This window comes from Catharus ustulatus, chromosome 13, assembly GCF_009819885.2.
Source record: "Catharus ustulatus isolate bCatUst1 chromosome 13, bCatUst1.pri.v2, whole genome shotgun sequence".
Classification (NCBI taxonomy): domain Eukaryota; kingdom Metazoa; phylum Chordata; class Aves; order Passeriformes; family Turdidae; genus Catharus; species Catharus ustulatus.
Genome location: NC_046233.1, coordinates 18,515,954 through 18,534,258, shown reverse-complemented (window position 1 = coordinate 18,534,258; position 18,305 = coordinate 18,515,954). Strand labels below are relative to the sequence as shown.

Below are 18,305 nucleotides of genomic sequence, written 5' to 3'. Positions count from 1 at the left end.
CCACAAGTGTGGAAAACTCCCTGATTTGTCTTTTCCTGCCATTCCAGGCTCTTCCCAGTGACACTGAGAGAAGCACCAGTGTCCTGAGCACAGCCTAGGGAGGCCAGCCCAGCTAAACCCAGCACAGGCAGCTCCCACAGCACACAGGGCTGAAGCTGCTCCTCCTCTCCTGCACAGCTCACAAAGGATCTGAAGGACAGCAAGAGCAAACCCCAAGGTGCTGCTCAGAACTAGCCTGGCATAAAAAGTTTTGTTTGTGAAGTTCCAGTTCTTCCTCCTTTCAGCTCTCCTGGAGCTCCCCATGCCTGGCAGCTATTATGCATTTCTGTGCAGAAATGAAATGATAAACATTTCATTTAGTAAAAAGGGGTTTCCTCAAAGCAGCAGGGAGTCAAAGGCAGCCACTTGTTGAACATACTCAGAAATGGAAATTGTAGGTCCTGAAAACCTTTTAAATTTGGCCTTCCTATCTGCAGCTTCATATAAAATGATGGAAACAAAAAAAGAAGGTGGAATCATATTGCTTGACAGATAGCAAATAAAATGTTCAATAAAGCTTTAACTGCTTTATTTTATTAATAGTGAAAATCACTAGGAAGAGCACAAATGTCTGAAAAACCTGTATTAATTGGCCCTTAATTATGTTTGAAAGACAAATATTCTTAGGACAGACTTGGAATGAAATTCTGGAAGCCGAACAATTTACATGACTGTGTGAAGGAAAACTGGAAAGGACAGACATTAAATCATCTTTCTGCTTAGTGTGCAGCCCATAAATTAGCAAATGCTTATGACATCACACTGTAATAAGGTGAAAAGTCTAAAGAGGCTTCTTGATTTCATTAACTGATGCAGGACATGAAAGTAAAACTGTCTGCTAACATTTGCTGCTACATTCTTGGCTTGCACTATTCTTAGCTCAACCTTTCCACCTGAAGAAATTAAAATGCCTCTCAAGTCAGTCACTGACATTAAACAACTGGGCTAGCAAAGAGCCACAGCTTATCTTTATTTAAGTCCTGAAGCTCCAAGACAGATGCTATTTCCATGGCCAAGGGGTTTTTTCCCTGGGGAAAAAAGAATAAATTGACAGAAAAGCACAAAATCTTAGCAAATTGTAGGTGAGCATGGATTCATGTAGAGAAGCCACAGCACCTGGAGCATGCCCAGGTATCCCCTTGCATTTCAGTATGGACTGAATGGGAGCCTGCAATTCCACACTGGAAAAACATCTTGTTATCCAATGGATTTATTGGTTAACAGCTTCTGCTGTTTTTCTGTGTGACATGTGATGATAAAAATGTGCCATTAAAATAAAAAGTCAGTTTAAAAAATCGTGTTTATTTGTCAAGAGCAGAGGAGAGCTCTGGCTGCACAAAGCCCAGGAGCTTCCTTTGGAGAGTCCTGGTGTTGGGAGATTTACCTTTCTTGTCTTTCTTCTCCTCCTCTTCTCCCCCAGCTCCCAGCAGAGTGAAGATGATGCCAGTCTGGGAGTTCACCCCCACAGCAGTCACCAGCATCCGCCCGGAGCCTTCCATGACATGGGTGCCTGAAAAGGTTACACAGAGCTCAGAGAAATGTAAACAATTATACAAGGCTTTTCTGACAAAACAAAACCCTTTTTTTGTCAGCCTTCTTTTTTTCTCTCTCTATCTGAGAGAGATTTGTTATGCTTTATAAACCTATATGGAGGGGGATATTACCACATCACCAAAATAAACCCTGTTGTGTATTATTCTCAACCAAGAATTAATGCTCAAGCACAAACCTCAGACTGCACATCCATCACCATCAGATTCTCTTTTTCAAGGAAATATTGTCACCAGCCAAGTTTATCTTTTGCTAGAAAATGGTTTCAGCACAATATCACAAATACACAAATTAGGTCGGTCACCCCAAAAAAACACCCCAAAAAGAAATTCCATTCAAACCTAAGGATCAGAAATGATCTTTAAAAACCAGCAGAGACTTGGTTGATTCAGTCAGAAGAGAAAAGCTCTGAAACCTTCCTCAGAAATTTATCAGAGCCCCCTTTAAGATGTGTCACTATTTCCAAATAGACTTCAATTAAGAAATGACTTACAATACAATGTTATTTGTATCCCTGTGTTTTGTTCTGAGGAAATCTTCTCCTGAATTGGATGACAAAGGTGGATAAAAATATCCTCCAGAAAGTGGCATTTGCTCCTACACCCCAGAGCAGCTTTCCCAGGAAGAGAGGCAGCAGCTGAGCCCCAGGTGAGCTCTCCCAGGTGAGCTCTCCCAGCTGGAGGGGCAGAGCAGAGCCCGGGGAGGGGGCAGCTTTACCTGACAGCAGCATCGGGTCCTTGTCCACCGACTTGCGGACCTGGTCGGACTCGCCAGTCAAAGAGCTCTCATCGATTTTGAGATCATTTCCTTGAATAAATATCCCATCAGCAGGTAGGAGGTCACCTGTGGGAAGAGCAGCATGGTAGAAAAACCATGAGATTGCTTTTGTGATTATATGATGGGTTTTGTTATAAAATCACAATTAGTTGCATTAAAAGGTGAAAGCAGAAGGGAAGGAATCACTCCTGATTCTGTCCACATGAGCCACAGCATTGCACTCCTGCAAGGAAAGGCCTTTTATTGCAAACATTGTCTGCTCAATGCTATCCCAGAATCCAGTAGTACCACATTTAACACACAATGGACATCCCCATCTTGGGGTTTGCCCGGGAAGTGCTCTCCACATCACCTGAAGGTTTGCCCAGACTTCACAGGAATTGACAGCAGCTAATTAACAGCTGAGCTGCCCTTTCCCCTTCTCCCCTCAGGAGCCCTTAGGTAAGTCCAGGAGCAATGTGCTGGCTGATGGAAGAGGGATATTGCTGGAATTAACAACTCACTCCAGAGGACACAGAGTTCCTGCAGAAGTCCTTCACTCCACTGGAGCACAGGGCTTTCCCCATGCCATGGAATTATCGGGTACCTGATCTGCAGGATCAATCTGGATCTGAAGGAACCAGTGAGGTGATCACAGAGGCCCAATTCCCTTCTGCACAACATTTAAAAATACTTCCTCTTATCCCTAACTGGACAGAAATAAAAATAAATAAATGTCAGTAAGGTAATCCTCCACGATAGAGAATTACCTTTGTATGAACAGTCCTTATCCTGGTGAGTGAGAGAAGTCCACACCAATTAAATTGATTTCCTAGTGCAGTTTTGCAGCAGGTTATTAGGTTCTCCTCCTGCCCTGCCAGCTCAGTGTCACCTCACCTTGGCAATACTGACTCTGATATCAAATGCACAAATCTGACAGAACCCTGCCTTTCCCATCCCTGCCAGCTCAGAGTGCCTGTCCTGCTGGGAAGGGCCAGCAGAGCACAGGCTCTGGAGGTGGTGCACTCACCATATTTGACCTGTGCAATGTCCCCCACCACAATCTCAGCCACAGGGATCTGGATGACCTGTCCCCCTCGCACCACGGTGAACTTCTGCTCCTGCTCGATGCGGCTCTGCAGCCCGCGGAACTGCTTCTCCTTGCTCCAGTCGTTGAAGGCAGTGACCAGCACAACACAGATGACAGACAGGAGGATGGCAGCACCTTCAATCCAGCCAGCTTCGGCCTCCCCCTCATCCTCAGCTCCCCCTGTTGCAGTACCACACCCTGCAGGGATGGAAGGACCGGCTTAGGGAAGGTTGGGCGTAGCACACAAAATAAAATTTACTGTGACGAGACAAGGTGAGGCAATAGAGCTGCTTTGCCAAGCACTGCCTGCTAATGAAACGTGGCAGAGGGGAGGAAAAGGACAAATAAAGAGGTCTGTGGAAAAGGGAAAGGAAATAGATGGACAGAAATCTTAGTCCTTTTCGTTTTTCTGCTGAGCAACCCATCCTTGTGAACCCGGAGTAAACAAATGGAAGGAGAAGGCACCAATTCTGTTATGTGAGAGAGGACTCAGAGCTTCACCTGAGCCACCAAAACCTGCAGGATAAGAACAAGAATAATTCTGAAAGTGACAAGAAGGACTAAAAACAATTAATGACATTAATCAATGCAAAGCAATGGCATTAAATTAACATTAACACCCTGCCAAATTAAATGAAACAATTTAAACTCAATTTTTAAAAAACATTTTCAACACAATTTCTAAATGTTCTCAACTAAATACACTTATAGGGAACATTTCTTTAAAAAATACTGGGGTAAACTGAGTTTATCAGCATTTCAATTTGATAATGAATGCATTAAGGAACACTGAGTAAAAACAATTCCCTGGTATTAATTCATCAGTCTTCCCAAAGAGAAATAGAGTGGGATGCTTCTAGAACTGCAAGTACAAGAATTATTTCTACCACAAGCAAAACAATATGAAGAGAATCACTCTATTCTGAGCTGTTAATTCTGAATTACTTTACATACATCTGCTAATTACTTATTTCAAAGTTGGATGCAATTATAATTTAATATTCACCAAAGTGACATACTTCTCCTTCTTACTGAAAGAGCACCTGGCAGAAATACTGGAGAGCCAAGGACACATTGCAGAGCCACAGTGCAGAGAAATCCCAGCTGATGGAGAGAGCAGAACTCAGCCTGGCCAGCAGAGCCCCCTCTCCTGAGGGACCTGGGAAGAATTGTTTCCATTTCCCATGAAGAATGGGACCAGGAAAGAATTTGGCATCACTTTTTCCACCTTACCCATGTACCAGGGGGTCACAACTTCACTTCCACCTCTGACTGAAGTTTTATTTTGTTTTAATCAGCACCTGTCACTAGAGGGAATTAACAACCAACATGATTTCAATTTTTAAATTACAAACAGGAGCATCATAATCCATTAACCAGCTGAGTAATTACTCTTGCATGTGAACAATAACAAAACCACCAGAAGTCAAAGGAAGAAAGATGAGCCTGAATGGCCACTAAGAGAGGAAGGAAATTAAAATAAACTGGGTTTTTAACCAAGTTCTCCGTACTTTACACTGAGATTCCTAAGGGCAATGCAAAGGCTGCTCCCAGGGCAGGGATGTCCTTTCACTGCTGGCCCACCTGAACCTTCAGCACAACAGCCTCACCAAAACCACTTTTACAGTGCTCAAAGAAGAAATTAAGAAACGTTTTTAAGTTCAGATCCTTCAGCTGCTCATCACCAGCCACAAAGGCAACTCAGAAGCCAACCCTGCAACTTCCTCCTGCAGCAGAATGGGGATTTTGGGAAGGGCTAATGAATTTTGCTCTGTTTAACCTTAATCATCTTAATTGGGCTGTGTTGGATTTTTTAGATTCCTTTTCCAAATCAGCAGATTCACTTTTGTCTTGATTATTTTAAATGGTTTCCTAGTGCAAGTAATTCTGTTTCAGCAGATACAACACCAGAATTCACTCTCCTTCTTTCATTAGATATGATTTAGGATTAAATATGATAAGGATACTGTTTTTTGGTTTTTTTTAACAGCAAACCTCCTCTTCTATTTCTACTAAATTTCTATTTCTACTAAACACTGATTCTGTTTCTTTTTCAGATGACTGAAATTTAGTCCAGCTTGTACAAAATTACAAAGAGCTTCAGCAGATTAATATTTTCAAGACGCTTCAGTAAAAGAAAAAAAAATAATCTTGATTAAGCAAAATCAGGTAAAAAAATAAATATATTCCTTGACTTCAGCAGTGAGGTTAATTTTGTGTTTGTGTTGTCAGAACTGATCTTCATGTTCACATCAATGGTACCAGGGAGCATACAAATACAAGATAATATCATTAACATAAAATAAATTACCTGCAGATACCTCATAGATTAAGCACAATCAAATAAAATAATTCACTTTTTCAGCTGAAAAAGTTGTTTCATTCCAGCTGAAAAAATTGTTTGTAAGGATGGAAGAAAATCTGAAGGAAACAGATTGAACTTATGTAGATCAAGCTCTTGGAAAGTGTCCCTAAATCTGACAAGCTTCCACACTGAATAAAAAAATCATGTTTATGACTTAAAATCATGAGACAATCCTCCACAACCCAACTTTAAATGCATTCAATAAAACAAAACAACAAAATTTTAAATGCATTTAATTTTTTTTCTGTTCCCTTCATCTGACAATAATAAATTCAGCTGGAGCACAGGAAGGAATTTTAGGAGTAGAGAAATTAATTGCTAGACCTCTTCAAAACCTGAAGCCTTTTAGAAGGATGGAGGAAACTTCAAATTGATTTTTGAATTTTTGAGTGGTTAATGGTTGAGATTCAATGTGGGCTCTCTAAAACCCCAGGAGATCCCCTGGCCCAGCTTATGGGACACTCTGAGAAGTCAATCAGACCCTCAGCATTGCCCAAAATTTTGCCTTTGCATTCTGCACTCCAGGAGATGGAATAAAAGTGCTACATAAATTAAAGCAAAATGTTATTTTTATTGGAATAAACTAGCAAAAAACTATCTGCCTCTTACAAGAGCAAGATTTCTGAGCAGATTTTTTTAAAATATGAAAAGCAGGATTTTAAAATGCAACCTCTGCCTTTTACAAGATGACCCATCTGTCAGGAAACATTAAGTGAATTTTCTTGAATTATCTTGAAACTGTTTTAGAGATGATCTTTTTAATAAGAAAAAAGATAAAGGAAACCTGAATCTCCATTGGCTTAAGTCTGCTTAATGTTTTCTTATATACTTAAGGAAAAACAATTGTCTTTTTAATTTTTTTCTCTCTGCTGTTATGGTTTTCTAGAAATTGTAGAAAGACTTATATGTATTTACAGGAAGAAACTTTATGTATTTATAGGGGGAAAAGACACAAACTTCTTAACTCTATATTTAGATAATCTGTCCTTACTGCAGAGTGACCCAGTATTGACCTTACATTAAGGAGAAAATAAGAAATATTAATAAAATACATAAAATGCATCATATTAATACACCTAAGTAGCAAATTTGAGTTTAAAGCATCTAATATTTATTTAAAATGCTCATATAAGCTTGAACAATTCATGTTGAGGTATAAGATTGCTGTTCTGCTTCCACAGAGAGCACATGGCTCTCAATGCTACCCAAAAATATGCCTGAGATTTTATTGAAATGCAGAGAGTGAAAAGCATCACAAAAGAGTTGTCAACATGCAGATGTGATTTGTGGCAGGGTTTTATTCCAAGACAGTGAACTGTGATGTTCTCATCTTAAATTACATTTAGCAGAGGCCCTATCTGTCAGAAAATCCAAATCCAGGGAGGTAAGCAAGTTTAAAACGTGGAGCTCTGTTCTCCCACAGCTCTGAATGTGTCCTGGCCAAAGTCTCACCCTCACAGCACAGAAAATGTGCAGGGCTTGAAGCTGAGATGCTGCAGATCTGCAAGTCAAGGATGTAAAAGGCTGGGATGCCTTTGGCACAGATGGAGCCCTAAAATGGATCAACTTATCCCCAAAGGAGGAGCCAGGAGAGCTGGAACTCCCCAGGACAGGGAGAACCTGGCAGCACAGCCTCAAAGAGTGCTCAGAAACACAGAAGGGGACCAAGGTGACTTTTGTGCCCATAAAATATCTGAAAGGGTGTTACCAGAACCTTGTGGAAGGAGAACAGAACTTTGGAAGCTTAAAACTGGGCCAGAAATAGATCAGCAAAGCTGTTGAAAAAGTTTTCTGCAGAGGGGAGATGAAAGGAAGGAAAAATCCAAAGGAAAGGAGAGTTCAGGAAGGCAAGAACAGGAGAGTTCTGCCACCCCTCACAGGCAGGGAGCCCAGCTGAAGTGTGGGATTTCCATCCCAGCAGGGACTGGGGGGCTCCAAAGCTGCCCAGGAGCCTGCAGAGCTGAGCACACCCCCACACTCACCTGGGCTGCACTTCACTTCCAGAAAATTCAAATACATGCAAGGGTTTAGAAAGGCAAAAAAAAAACCAAAGAAAAAGGAAAAAAAAAAAAAAAGAAAGAAAAAAAATTTTAAAAGAAAGGTATAGGTTATTAAAGGAAAAATTAGAAAAAACTTGAATGTGCTTGTGGTGAAAGGGAAAGGGGAAGAAGGAGAGGAGGAGACACAAGAACAGGATAAGGCACTTCAGGAACAGTGAGCAAGAGGCATCACGAGGTAATGAATCTGGTGGCTGTTATTAATCATTTCAGCTTAGTGAAAGCTAGAAAGCAAGAAAGGGAAATAATAGGAAAAGTCCACAAAAAGCCAGACAGCATCACCTGACAGCTTGCCAGGCTCATGTCCTGTTGGATCTGGAATGTTTTTACACCATTTCAATACACATTTCTCGTGATACCAACCAAATCTGGGCAGATACAGGAGGAAGCACAGGGGCTCAGTGCAACTAAAAAGAATATCTGCTTAAAATTTCAAACAGTCATCAGGAGATTCTTAAAGCTGCTCTGAATAACATAATGATTATAATTACAAACTATACGGTCCTGAGCAGCAGCACAGTAATTTTTATATCAGAAAAAGTACATTTTTAAAAATCTGGGAACATCTGTATTCCTAAATCCCAACCTACAGCACATACCTCTCATTTCAACCTACACACTGCTATTTTTAAGCTGAGAATACCTTGTGGCATTTAAATTCCCTAGGAAAATCTCCTCACACCCCCAGAAGTAATTTTTTTAGTCAGTCAAACTGGTTTTGTCATCAGAAAGACAACAGCTCCCCTGATAAAAACTTTTTATTGAATCTCTTTCTCTAAAGACATTTTTTCCCTCACTGCAGCTCCAGCACTGATGTTATTAAAGCAAATTGAGCAGCTCAAAGTTACAGCTTTGTCATCAGCAGAGCTGGGCTCTGCTTCCCAGCACCACCACTGATGATTCCTACTTTATAAATGTATTTAGCTGTGTAAGAGAAGCAACAATAACCCCAAAATTATGCGATAAAAACCATAAATTCCCTTCCTTAACAAGGCTTTTAAAGCTGTAACAGACACTGCAGAGTTTATTTCTGCAGATTCCTCATTGTGTGGTGTCTTTTGCTACACAATTAGTCCCAGGAGTGACTGCCACCACCATTCCTGCCCCAAATCCTCCTGTGTGATGAGGATGCATCAGCAGATGTTGAATCACTTCCCAGGAGGGCAGAGCAGGAGGCACAGGCTGACTTAGGCAAAGGGCAGAAGTTCCTGGAACTTCAATGATTTCTGTCTTTCTCTCGCTGTCTCCAAGGGTTCAGCCAGCCCTGTCAAACATTTCCAAGCTACCTGCAGAATTCAGTGTTCTCCAAACCCACACTCCATCCTGCCCCACCAAAGGGATTTCTGAGTATGACAAAATTACCCTACAAACCCTGAGCTTCAGGGTGCTTGTGCATTCATTAAAAGAGACTTTTGGACACGTATTTGAAGCCAATATTAGAATCCCTTGCTTTGTGATCCATCAGTTTGTTATGTAAGGCCTCCAAGGGGGCAGGGAGGGGAAGCAAAGAGCTGCTGTCCCTGTGGGTTTGTTATGCAACTGTCAGCTCCAGAGCTTGCCATTAAATATTTACACTTTTTTGGCGTCTATATGCAAGGAAACAAATCTGGGGGCCCTGCAAGCATGGATGATAGATATAGATATAGATGATATAGATATAGATGATATAGATATAGATATAGATAGATCTAGATGTAGATATAGATAGATATAGATATAGATATAGATATAGATATAGATATAGATATAGAGATAGAGATAGAGATTATATAGATATATATAGATATATAGATATAAATAGATATAGAGATAGAGATGATAGATATATATGGATATATAGATATATAGATATAGATATATAGATTTAGATTAGATAGATAGATGATACAGATATAGATATATAGAGATTTAGATATAGATATAGATATAGATATATAGAGATATAGAGATAGAGATGATATAGAGATAGATAGATTAGATATGGATAGAGATTAGATATATATTCACACAGTCCTCAGCCTGATCACAAGCATTCACGAGCACAGGAATGTTAATTGAAACATTCCCTCCACTTCAGGAGATGGGATGTGTTAAGCAAGATTCTTCTGTCTGGCATCTCCAAGGAAATGCATTTGGGATGGGTTCTCACCCCACCAAAGGACTCAGCAACTACTTCTACAATGTTTATATTCAAATTTGTTTCCTTTTGTTGCCACAGGAAAAATAGAGAAAGGCAAAAATAATGGGAATTTTCATTCCCTGTTCTTAGGGACTGCAAGAGAAAAGCCTTGACATTGGGTTGTTGTAGCTTCACTTATATTGCTCTGAGCTAGAGATGTCTGGTAAATATAACCTCACATTGCAAAGGTAAAACATGAGTTCCAAATGCAGGAATCAGACCTTGAAAAGTTGTTCTGAGTTTATTAACAAGGATTCAAGTGCAGTAATTCAACCACTTGACTTGCTAAGTCACGTCCTAGCCCAGTCCTACTTGCAGAATTAATATTTTTGGAGGATCTCTTCCTGGAAAATATGTGAGAAGATTTTTTTATGCCCTCCCGAAGTTCTAAATCACATTCCCTGCCGTGCCCAGCCGAGAGCTGAGTCGTGCCTGGCACCCTGGCAATGTGGGATGAGCAATATCCAAAAGTTCTGCCAGAGATCTGCACATCTCTCACGAAGGAAAGGCATCTGGGGGCCCAACACAGATTTGTAGAAAGCAGATGTAGGTCACTTTACATTAGGAAATAATTCTTTAATCTTTAGTGAGAAAAAGTGCACATTTTGCACTTTACAAGTTCTTCATGGGTTGTCACTGACACCAGCTTGGGTCTCAAACTTCTGCCATCCAGCCAGGAATTGGCTCCCAAAGCTGCCCTGGTGTGGGGAACCCCACAGAACAGAGAGGCTGATGCAGTGGGGCAACACCAGATTGTAATAAAAAAAAAACAATATAAAATAAATGAAAATAAAAAACTCCACATTGCAATGAAAATATCAATTGATTCAAAATACCCCAAGCAGGGCTGGATTGACAGTACCACTTTTGTTCTGTCATTCCAAAAGTGATGGGTTCAAAATAGGGGAAAGAGAAAATCTCAAAGACAGACAGACTGACTGGATATTTAGCCAGGGAAACAGGAAATTAAGAATCAAGGATTTTAAAATGGGAGGCTTCAGAAAAGACAATTTCTACTAATAAATTTTCATGCAATCTCAACCTAGAAGCAGTTATTTAGAAATGTTACATTCTAAAGCATTTTAGAATATGGTAAAAATCAAGATGGGCATATTCTAAAATGAGCAGCAGAATATATCTTAATCAAAACACCTAGAAAAGAGCAATTTCATTCACTTAAACTTCTTCAGCCCAGTAGGAATTTGCAGAAGCTTTCTTTGTATTCCTGCAGGATATAAAAAAATACAGCTAGAAAATTCTCCAAATTTAAGTGATAGTTCCAAGAAAGCAGAACAGGTACACACAGTCTTAACCTTAAATAGTTTTGTTCAGTTTAGGCTCTTTGTTTCAGGGTTTTTTATGGAAAAAAAAGCTGGAAGACCTGTGCTCAGTTCCAGTGTAGAATAAAAATACATTGAGAAATCTGGTTTAGCAGGCAGCCTTGATACCCCCAGAAACTCTACCTGGAGCGAACTTGGTTGTTTTGACTCTACCAGTAACATGTTTTAAGTTCAGTCTTCATCAAAAATCAATTTACAGCAATGAAGAACACACAGCACAAATAAGGGATCCCCTTCAGATTGGGTTGTTGAAGTGTCATAACTATGAAAAGAAAATCAATGTAAAACAGAAACTCAGTCTTAAAGATGGATGGACTGAATTGAATTAGTAACATAGAGAACTGTGATCCCAGAGCTCTGAATGGGACATTAAAAAATGTCATTGGTTAATTCAGAGTAAAAGAAGGAGGGAAATAAATCCTTTCTTTTTTCATGATCACATGTTGCAAGACCACATTTAGAATAGGCTATTGTGCCAATGCAAACAAATCATTAGGAATAAAACCAATTAGAAATGAGAATTTCTGTTAGCTTGATATTAGCACGGAAGTGGCTGTCCATATGTTGACATTTACTCACTTGGAAAAGTTTAATTAAGTTTGATTTAGAATTCTAACCTTGCTATTAAAAAAAAAATACAGCAGAGGAAACACTGCAGCTCCTGGGACAAAGTTGTCTTATAAAATATGTATGGAGCAAGGAAAAAAATACATATAGTGTTGGGAAAATCTGCAAAGTTTAGAGCTGCAGCTAAGCAGCCATGTCAGAGACAAAGCTGCAGTTGGGTTCTAAAAACAAGAACACTCTCATTTCTCATGGCATTCCCTGATAGCTTTGGATGCCTTAGATTTTACCTTTGATATTTTTCATGTATTTGTACTCCTGCAGTTCTTCAGTGCAGAACTCCAAACTCCACACCCAGTGTCAGCTGCTGCTCTCCCATTCTGGGCACACACAACAATTTCTCTGCAGCCTGGGAATCAAGGACACCTCACTGCCTCAGGGCCCAGAGATGGAAACAAAAGTGAATTGGGGGGAGCAAACTTGGGCTAAATGACTTCATTACCTGCAGCTGTAATTGGGAGATTGACCCCAATGTGCAAAGGGACCAAACTGATCAAAGTGTGAAAACCCCTGACCCAGGGCCCATTTTGGGTGTAGCCCCTGGGGGGCTTTGTCTGCCCTAAATGTACCTGAAGGCCTTCAATAAACAGAACTGCTTTTATTGCCTTAATCATGTCTGGCCCCTGTTTTCAGATAGCCCCAAAAGGCATCACCTCCAGCACTTGGGAAATGCAGCTGGAGGCAGAGGAGGCTCTGAGCACTTCCTCAGCTCCCACTCAGATCACTGAGCCCCAGGAAACACAGAAACCCAGGCAAAGAAAGAAATGTTTCCCAAAAAGCAGCTCTCATCGGGGCACTCAGCTTTAAATAGAGCCCTGAAAAACATTTCACATTGACAGAGAACAACAAATAGCTTTTAAATATGTGATCAGATGAGAGCTGTCTGTCTTGTGCTTATCCACAGAGCCTCTTCCCTTTCTGTCTGAAGCACAGGGATGAAAAGAGCAAATCACTGAGGAAGGGGTTTGGGGTGGCATCTGCCTCAGTAATGGATGCTTGTGCTGTTCCATCCCTCTTTGACTGTGTTCTGATTGAAATAAAATATGCTCGCTTCCAAAAATATTCTCCTCCTTTTGTTTTTTGATGCTTTCAAACAAGATGTTCTAACGGAGAGAGTTTAACAGCAATGCTACCAAAAATGTGCAAAAACCAAAACTGAGAAAAGGTTGGCTTTGCCTGGAAATCTTGACAGATGTTTCACTGGAGCTTCTAAAACCCAAGAGGAGCAGGGGATGGAGTGGTGATGCCAGACCACATTACCACAAACATTTATTCTAAAACTCCCTGTGTGATTGTTGCTGCTTTGGCTGTGTCCTATGCAAGCAGAAGCCTTTTCCAGGGTCTGACACACTTCACACACCCAGACCATTTACAGAGAAATTGCCAACTTTTTCCACACTGCAGACCCTGCAGAGAGAGGTTCCAGAGGAAAGGTGTCTGATTTAACAGGTCCCTAAAGAGTCATTCAGAGTTTCAGAGGTTCAGAGCTGGAGAGGCACTGATAAAGAAAATTTGCAATTGAGGAGCTTAACAAAAAAAACCCCTGCAATCCCAGGAAATTCAAGGAGTGCCCTTGGAGCCAGTCCTGGTGCACTTGGGCTCCTGATGCTGTCCCTGACTCACACAGGAGGAGAAAACCTGGCCAAAGGCAATGGGGAAGGTTTGGAGAGCTCAGCCACAAACCCCCCTCACAAACTGCAGTGTTTATTGCTTCCATTCCATTGCTCATCTCCATTCCCTCGTGCTGGAAAGCTTTAAGGGTTGGGGAATCAGCTCAGTAAAAGATTAAAATTCTCTCAAAATGTCTTACAGCAGAAGGCATCAAAAAGTTGTCCCAGTATTAGCGTGGCCCTATAAAAGCATTTAGCAGTGCAGATCTCTGTGCTAAAGGAACGTGTCCTGGACTGTGGTTTACAGTTCATTTTCACCCCAAAGGATGGGATGAAATCCTCCCTGAATGTAAATCCAAAACCACCTTCAGTGTGAACCCCACTGGGGACAGACAGGAGATGGCATTTCTGACGCAAATTCTAAACTAAAATGTTCACATGGATATATCCAAAGCTGCAGGAAATTAGGATCATCTCCATTTAGAATGCACATTCTATATTTTCTGCATATTAATTATCCACACTAAACTGAAACAAGAGGAGCAGCATCTCCTGGAGAGAAAAAAAAACTGGTTTTGTGCAAAACAGAAATAAATTGAAATAACTTGCTTAAATGTTACTTTTCTAATAGGATATATATATACACACACACATATACATTAAAATATGCCTTCCTGTTCAAAAAGGTATTTTTGATTTGTTTCTGTGCTTAATTTTTTTTTCTAGGTAATAATTTTTCATTCTAATTGAAGTCCACCAATAGTGAGGAAGGTAAGCACAGGCAGACTTTGGGATGTAGCACAGTTTGTCTCAACTCCAACTGTAAAATAACCCTAGAACCTGATACAGAAATATTTCCTATTAAAAAATTCACATCATAAAGATGTTGCAAATTTGAATACTAATTGGTATCTAAAAGCTGCCAAATTAAAAATTATTTTTAAATCATTATGAGATAAGAGAAAATCAATATTCCTGTATTTTATTTTATTTTATTTTATTTTATTTTATTTTATTTTATTTTATTTTGACAAAAAAGATCTTTTCTGAGCTTTTGGGTTCCCATTGATTTGAGGGAATTTTGATTTCTTTTTTTCAAAAACCAGGTAAATATTTTTAAGATAACATTTTGGCTCCCTTTGTCAGCTTTTGTGCAATATTTGCATTTTCTGCACTACTACCATGCTGCTCAAATTTCAAATTCCCATTGGAATGAATTCCCATTTGTGGGTAAGTCTCCACAAACATCTATTCCGTGGTATTTATCATCAGCTGTCTTCAAGTAGATAAATTATGGCTGGAAATAAAACACCACAAATTGTTCTTTACATCCTTGTAAAACACAAAACACAGCATTGTGTTTAAATTCTTACAAGAGACACCCTGGTTACACACCAGGAATTCAAATCTGGGTGCAGGGACACTCAGATTATCCAGGGAATTTGGAGAATTCCCATCACTTTTAAAGATAAGTCTGATAAATGTCTGTTGGATCCCAAAAACCTGGAGGTTTTTGAGCTTTCTGTGCTGTCAGGCACTGACCCCCTGCAGAACACTGCTTTTGGTCTGAGGCCTTGGACAAGGCTCCAAATTTGAGTGATGGAGTTAAAATCATGGCTGTGTAGTTAAATAGAAGTGTGTGCTTTCACAGGGTGAAGGGTTTGAAATTGAGGTTTTTACAGTATAGTAATAGGTATGGGACAAGCTGGAGGATTTTGGGTGGCGTCTCTTTGGGTGCTCATGTTCCTTCTTCATGGTTTCAGGTTGTAGTTTCTGGCTGGAACATCACCCCATTACAAATGTCTGTCAGGGAGGGTTGAAGTGTTGATGGTGCTTTGGAGTGTGGGATGGGTAAATCCCCTCCAGCATCCCCTCAGGTGGGCTTGCTCATCATCTCCTGCCTCAGGCTGGTGTTGCCAGGCTGGGATTAGCCAGGCCAGGCTGCAGTGCTCTCTGATTTATCCACCAGCATTCCTCCTGGTGTCATTCCTAATTCAGGGAAAGCAGGAGCTCTGTGCACACCCAGCCCATGCCCAGATGATCCCAGTGTGTCAGCAACCCTGAACAACCCCACAGGGGCTGGGACCTCCCCAGATCCAGCCAGAAAACCCCACATTTATCCCTCTCCCAGCTGAGAGGCACCAGGGGCAGCTGCCTGGGCTCCAGGCTCTCTCCAGGAGCATTGTCCCAGGCAGGGGGTGCAAAGCCCCAGGAAAGGCTCTGCAGGCTCAGGCTGAGCCCTGGCTGGTGCCATCCCCCAGCCCAGCCCCACAGGATGTCCCCATCACCCCACATCACACAGCACTCTCACCCGTGGAGGAGCCCCCAAACTAAATTTGTCCCTTCTTTTGAAAATCACACAAAAGCAAAAATGTTAAAGAAATTCAGCAATGCCTCCAGGGGCACAATCTTCTCCCCAGCCTTGAGCAGGTACTGGTGACAATGAGAGCTGGGACACACAGCACACACACCCCGAGCTGTCCTGCTCTCTGCTCCTGGATATTTGCACCCTGCATTGAAGTAGTATTTAGAGCAGGAATTAAAAAAGCAAGTTCTCAGAAGAACTGAATTTCTTTAGCCAGACAGATTGGGTACTGTCTCCAGAAGCCATATGCTGCTTCACCTCATCCACGCTTGGGAGGAAGGAGGTTGAATGGGGGTTCTGGCAGAACAAGCTGTTTTGGAGAGGGCAAACACTTCCATCTCTCCTATTTCCCAAGCTGCCAACTGCTTCGTCCCCTTTGTGCTGACAGACTGTTTAGACTGGTTTAAAAAACCCTTTAGGAATCTCACAGTTTAGTTTTTATGATGAATGAGAAGAGAATTTGAGTGTGTGCAAAGACACTTCTTAAAAGTTGTTTTGCTAACTCTGACAACAACCTATGCTTTTGAGATTAATCCATTTTTTATTTTAATAAAAGTTATTTTCTAATAGCTAGGCTCCTGTTGAGAATGCTCCTCCCTGGGCAGCACAATAAAACCCTCTGGTGCAGTGACAGCTGGGTCAGTGTGATTTGTTTAGCAGCAAAGACAGGGAAGGATTCCTGTTTGGACACATCAGCTTTTAACGCTGTGTGGCTCTTGTACCCCCTGATATCCATAATTTTCCATTGATTTCTTATTGCTCAGTGCCTGGAGAACATAGTTGAACACTCTCTATGCAGACTGACAGAATGAGACAAACACAGCAGCTGGAAGATGTTCACCACTTGTTGTTTCCAGCACCTGCAGCAAAGTTCTGCAAGTATTTTCAATTCTTGTTGGGGATGGTTTGCTTTGTACTGACACAGGCCATGAAAAGGGGTAAAATTTAGGCTTAAAAACACTGCAAAGTGTTAAAATGAATTAATTTTGGCTCACTTTGTTTTGAAAAAGCTTCATATTTTCTCCAATACGTTTTGTTTAATGGAGAGGACTTGAAGAGGTGGTAGATTTTCAGTGTCCCAAAAAATTTTACTGGGAGACATTGGTTAAAGTGCTCACACACACAAATTGAGGAGTCAGTTTTATCTCGGCTTCATCACTGGGAGGGCTGACAAAAGACTCACGGTTGTTTATTCCTATATTCTGCTATGATTTTAGGAGAGTTGCAAAATAACATTAACATGGGCCTTACAAACTAAATTTTTGTGCTGCCCATGTTTGCGCATTTTTAATGCAATCTACATTACCACATGTAAAATGCTCTTAAAAAAAAGAAAAATTAAGATGTAAAGCTGCCACAAAAGACTAGGGAATTAACTTTGTTCAGCTGACTCATTTCTGACATTTCTGAGTTTTTCACTCATTAATCAAATTGATTATCTGCATATTAATGAAACTTGGGGTGGCAGATTTTTAGAGACAGGGAAATGCAGGAAACATTTTCCTGTGGAAATGTCCTGGGATCCTGAGCAGGCCCTGCAAGAACCTCAGGATGGAAAAGTCTGGCAGAGGATTTACAAAATGGATGTGCTTCATTATGCATTCAACAGGCCTCCTGAATTAAAATGCTAAGGGAAACGTAGGCTGGGCTGAAAGGTAAAAAATTGATAAATGCTGCATTAAAACAATGAGTTTCTATTCAATCGTGCCTCACTAGGAAGTAAATGAACTGAATTCCTCGGAGGATGGCACCAGACCTTCATGTGGCTATTTATCTCAGGTTACTTTTAATTCAGTTTCATTAAATTTGGTTCAAGTTCCTCTGCAATCAGTGCTCTCCCTTTTCTGAGCCATCCCCTGGGCTGTTTCAGCCCTGGGGCACAGGAGAATTCCCCGTTGCACTGAGCTCTGGTGCTCACTTCTGCGCCTGAAACCACAAACGCTCAACAGCGAGAAAGCCAAACCCAACCAGCCTTGTGTCTGCGCTTGGCAGGGGCTGAGCACTCTCCCCAGAGGATTTCACAGCTCCCAGTGCCATTTCCCAGAGCAGATGAGGTGGCAGAGCTCCTGCAGAGCCAATCCTGCCGTGGCCGGTGGAGCCAAGGGTCGCCTCCTGCCCCGGTGACACCTGCGCGGCTCCCGAGCCAAGCGCGATGGCACACAGCACATTCCACTCCCAGCCTCCCCAGCAGGCATCTGCTGTGCCTGGACAATCTAAGAACAAGATGACTTCATCACAGACATGGAAGGCTTCTAGAATCCCCAGGAAAAAAATATAATCTATATCCACCAGACCCTGTTTCCTGAGACACAACGCTTCTTGGAAAGGG

The 18,305-nt window shown here is 41.2% G+C and overlaps 1 protein-coding gene across 6 annotated transcripts in view; it reads right to left on the bottom strand.

Annotated features, from left to right (window-relative positions):
- The window catches only part of ATP2B2 (ATPase plasma membrane Ca2+ transporting 2), a 221,890-nt gene that overhangs the window by 83,634 nt on the left and 119,951 nt on the right, over window positions 1–18,305 (bottom strand). For all 6 annotated transcript variants that reach the window (XR_004419303.2, XM_033071630.2, XM_033071631.2 and 3 more), the window contains exons 4-6: window positions 3,377–3,634; window positions 2,308–2,433; window positions 1,424–1,549 (exon numbers count right to left, since the gene is read on the bottom strand). Coding sequence is in view for 5 of the 6 variants with exons in the window: in XM_033071630.2 (XP_032927521.1) it covers window positions 1,424–1,549; window positions 2,308–2,433; window positions 3,377–3,634 (510 nt within the window). In the remaining variant the exon portion in view is untranslated. The remainder of the gene's footprint in view (window positions 1–1,423; window positions 1,550–2,307; window positions 2,434–3,376; window positions 3,635–18,305) is intronic.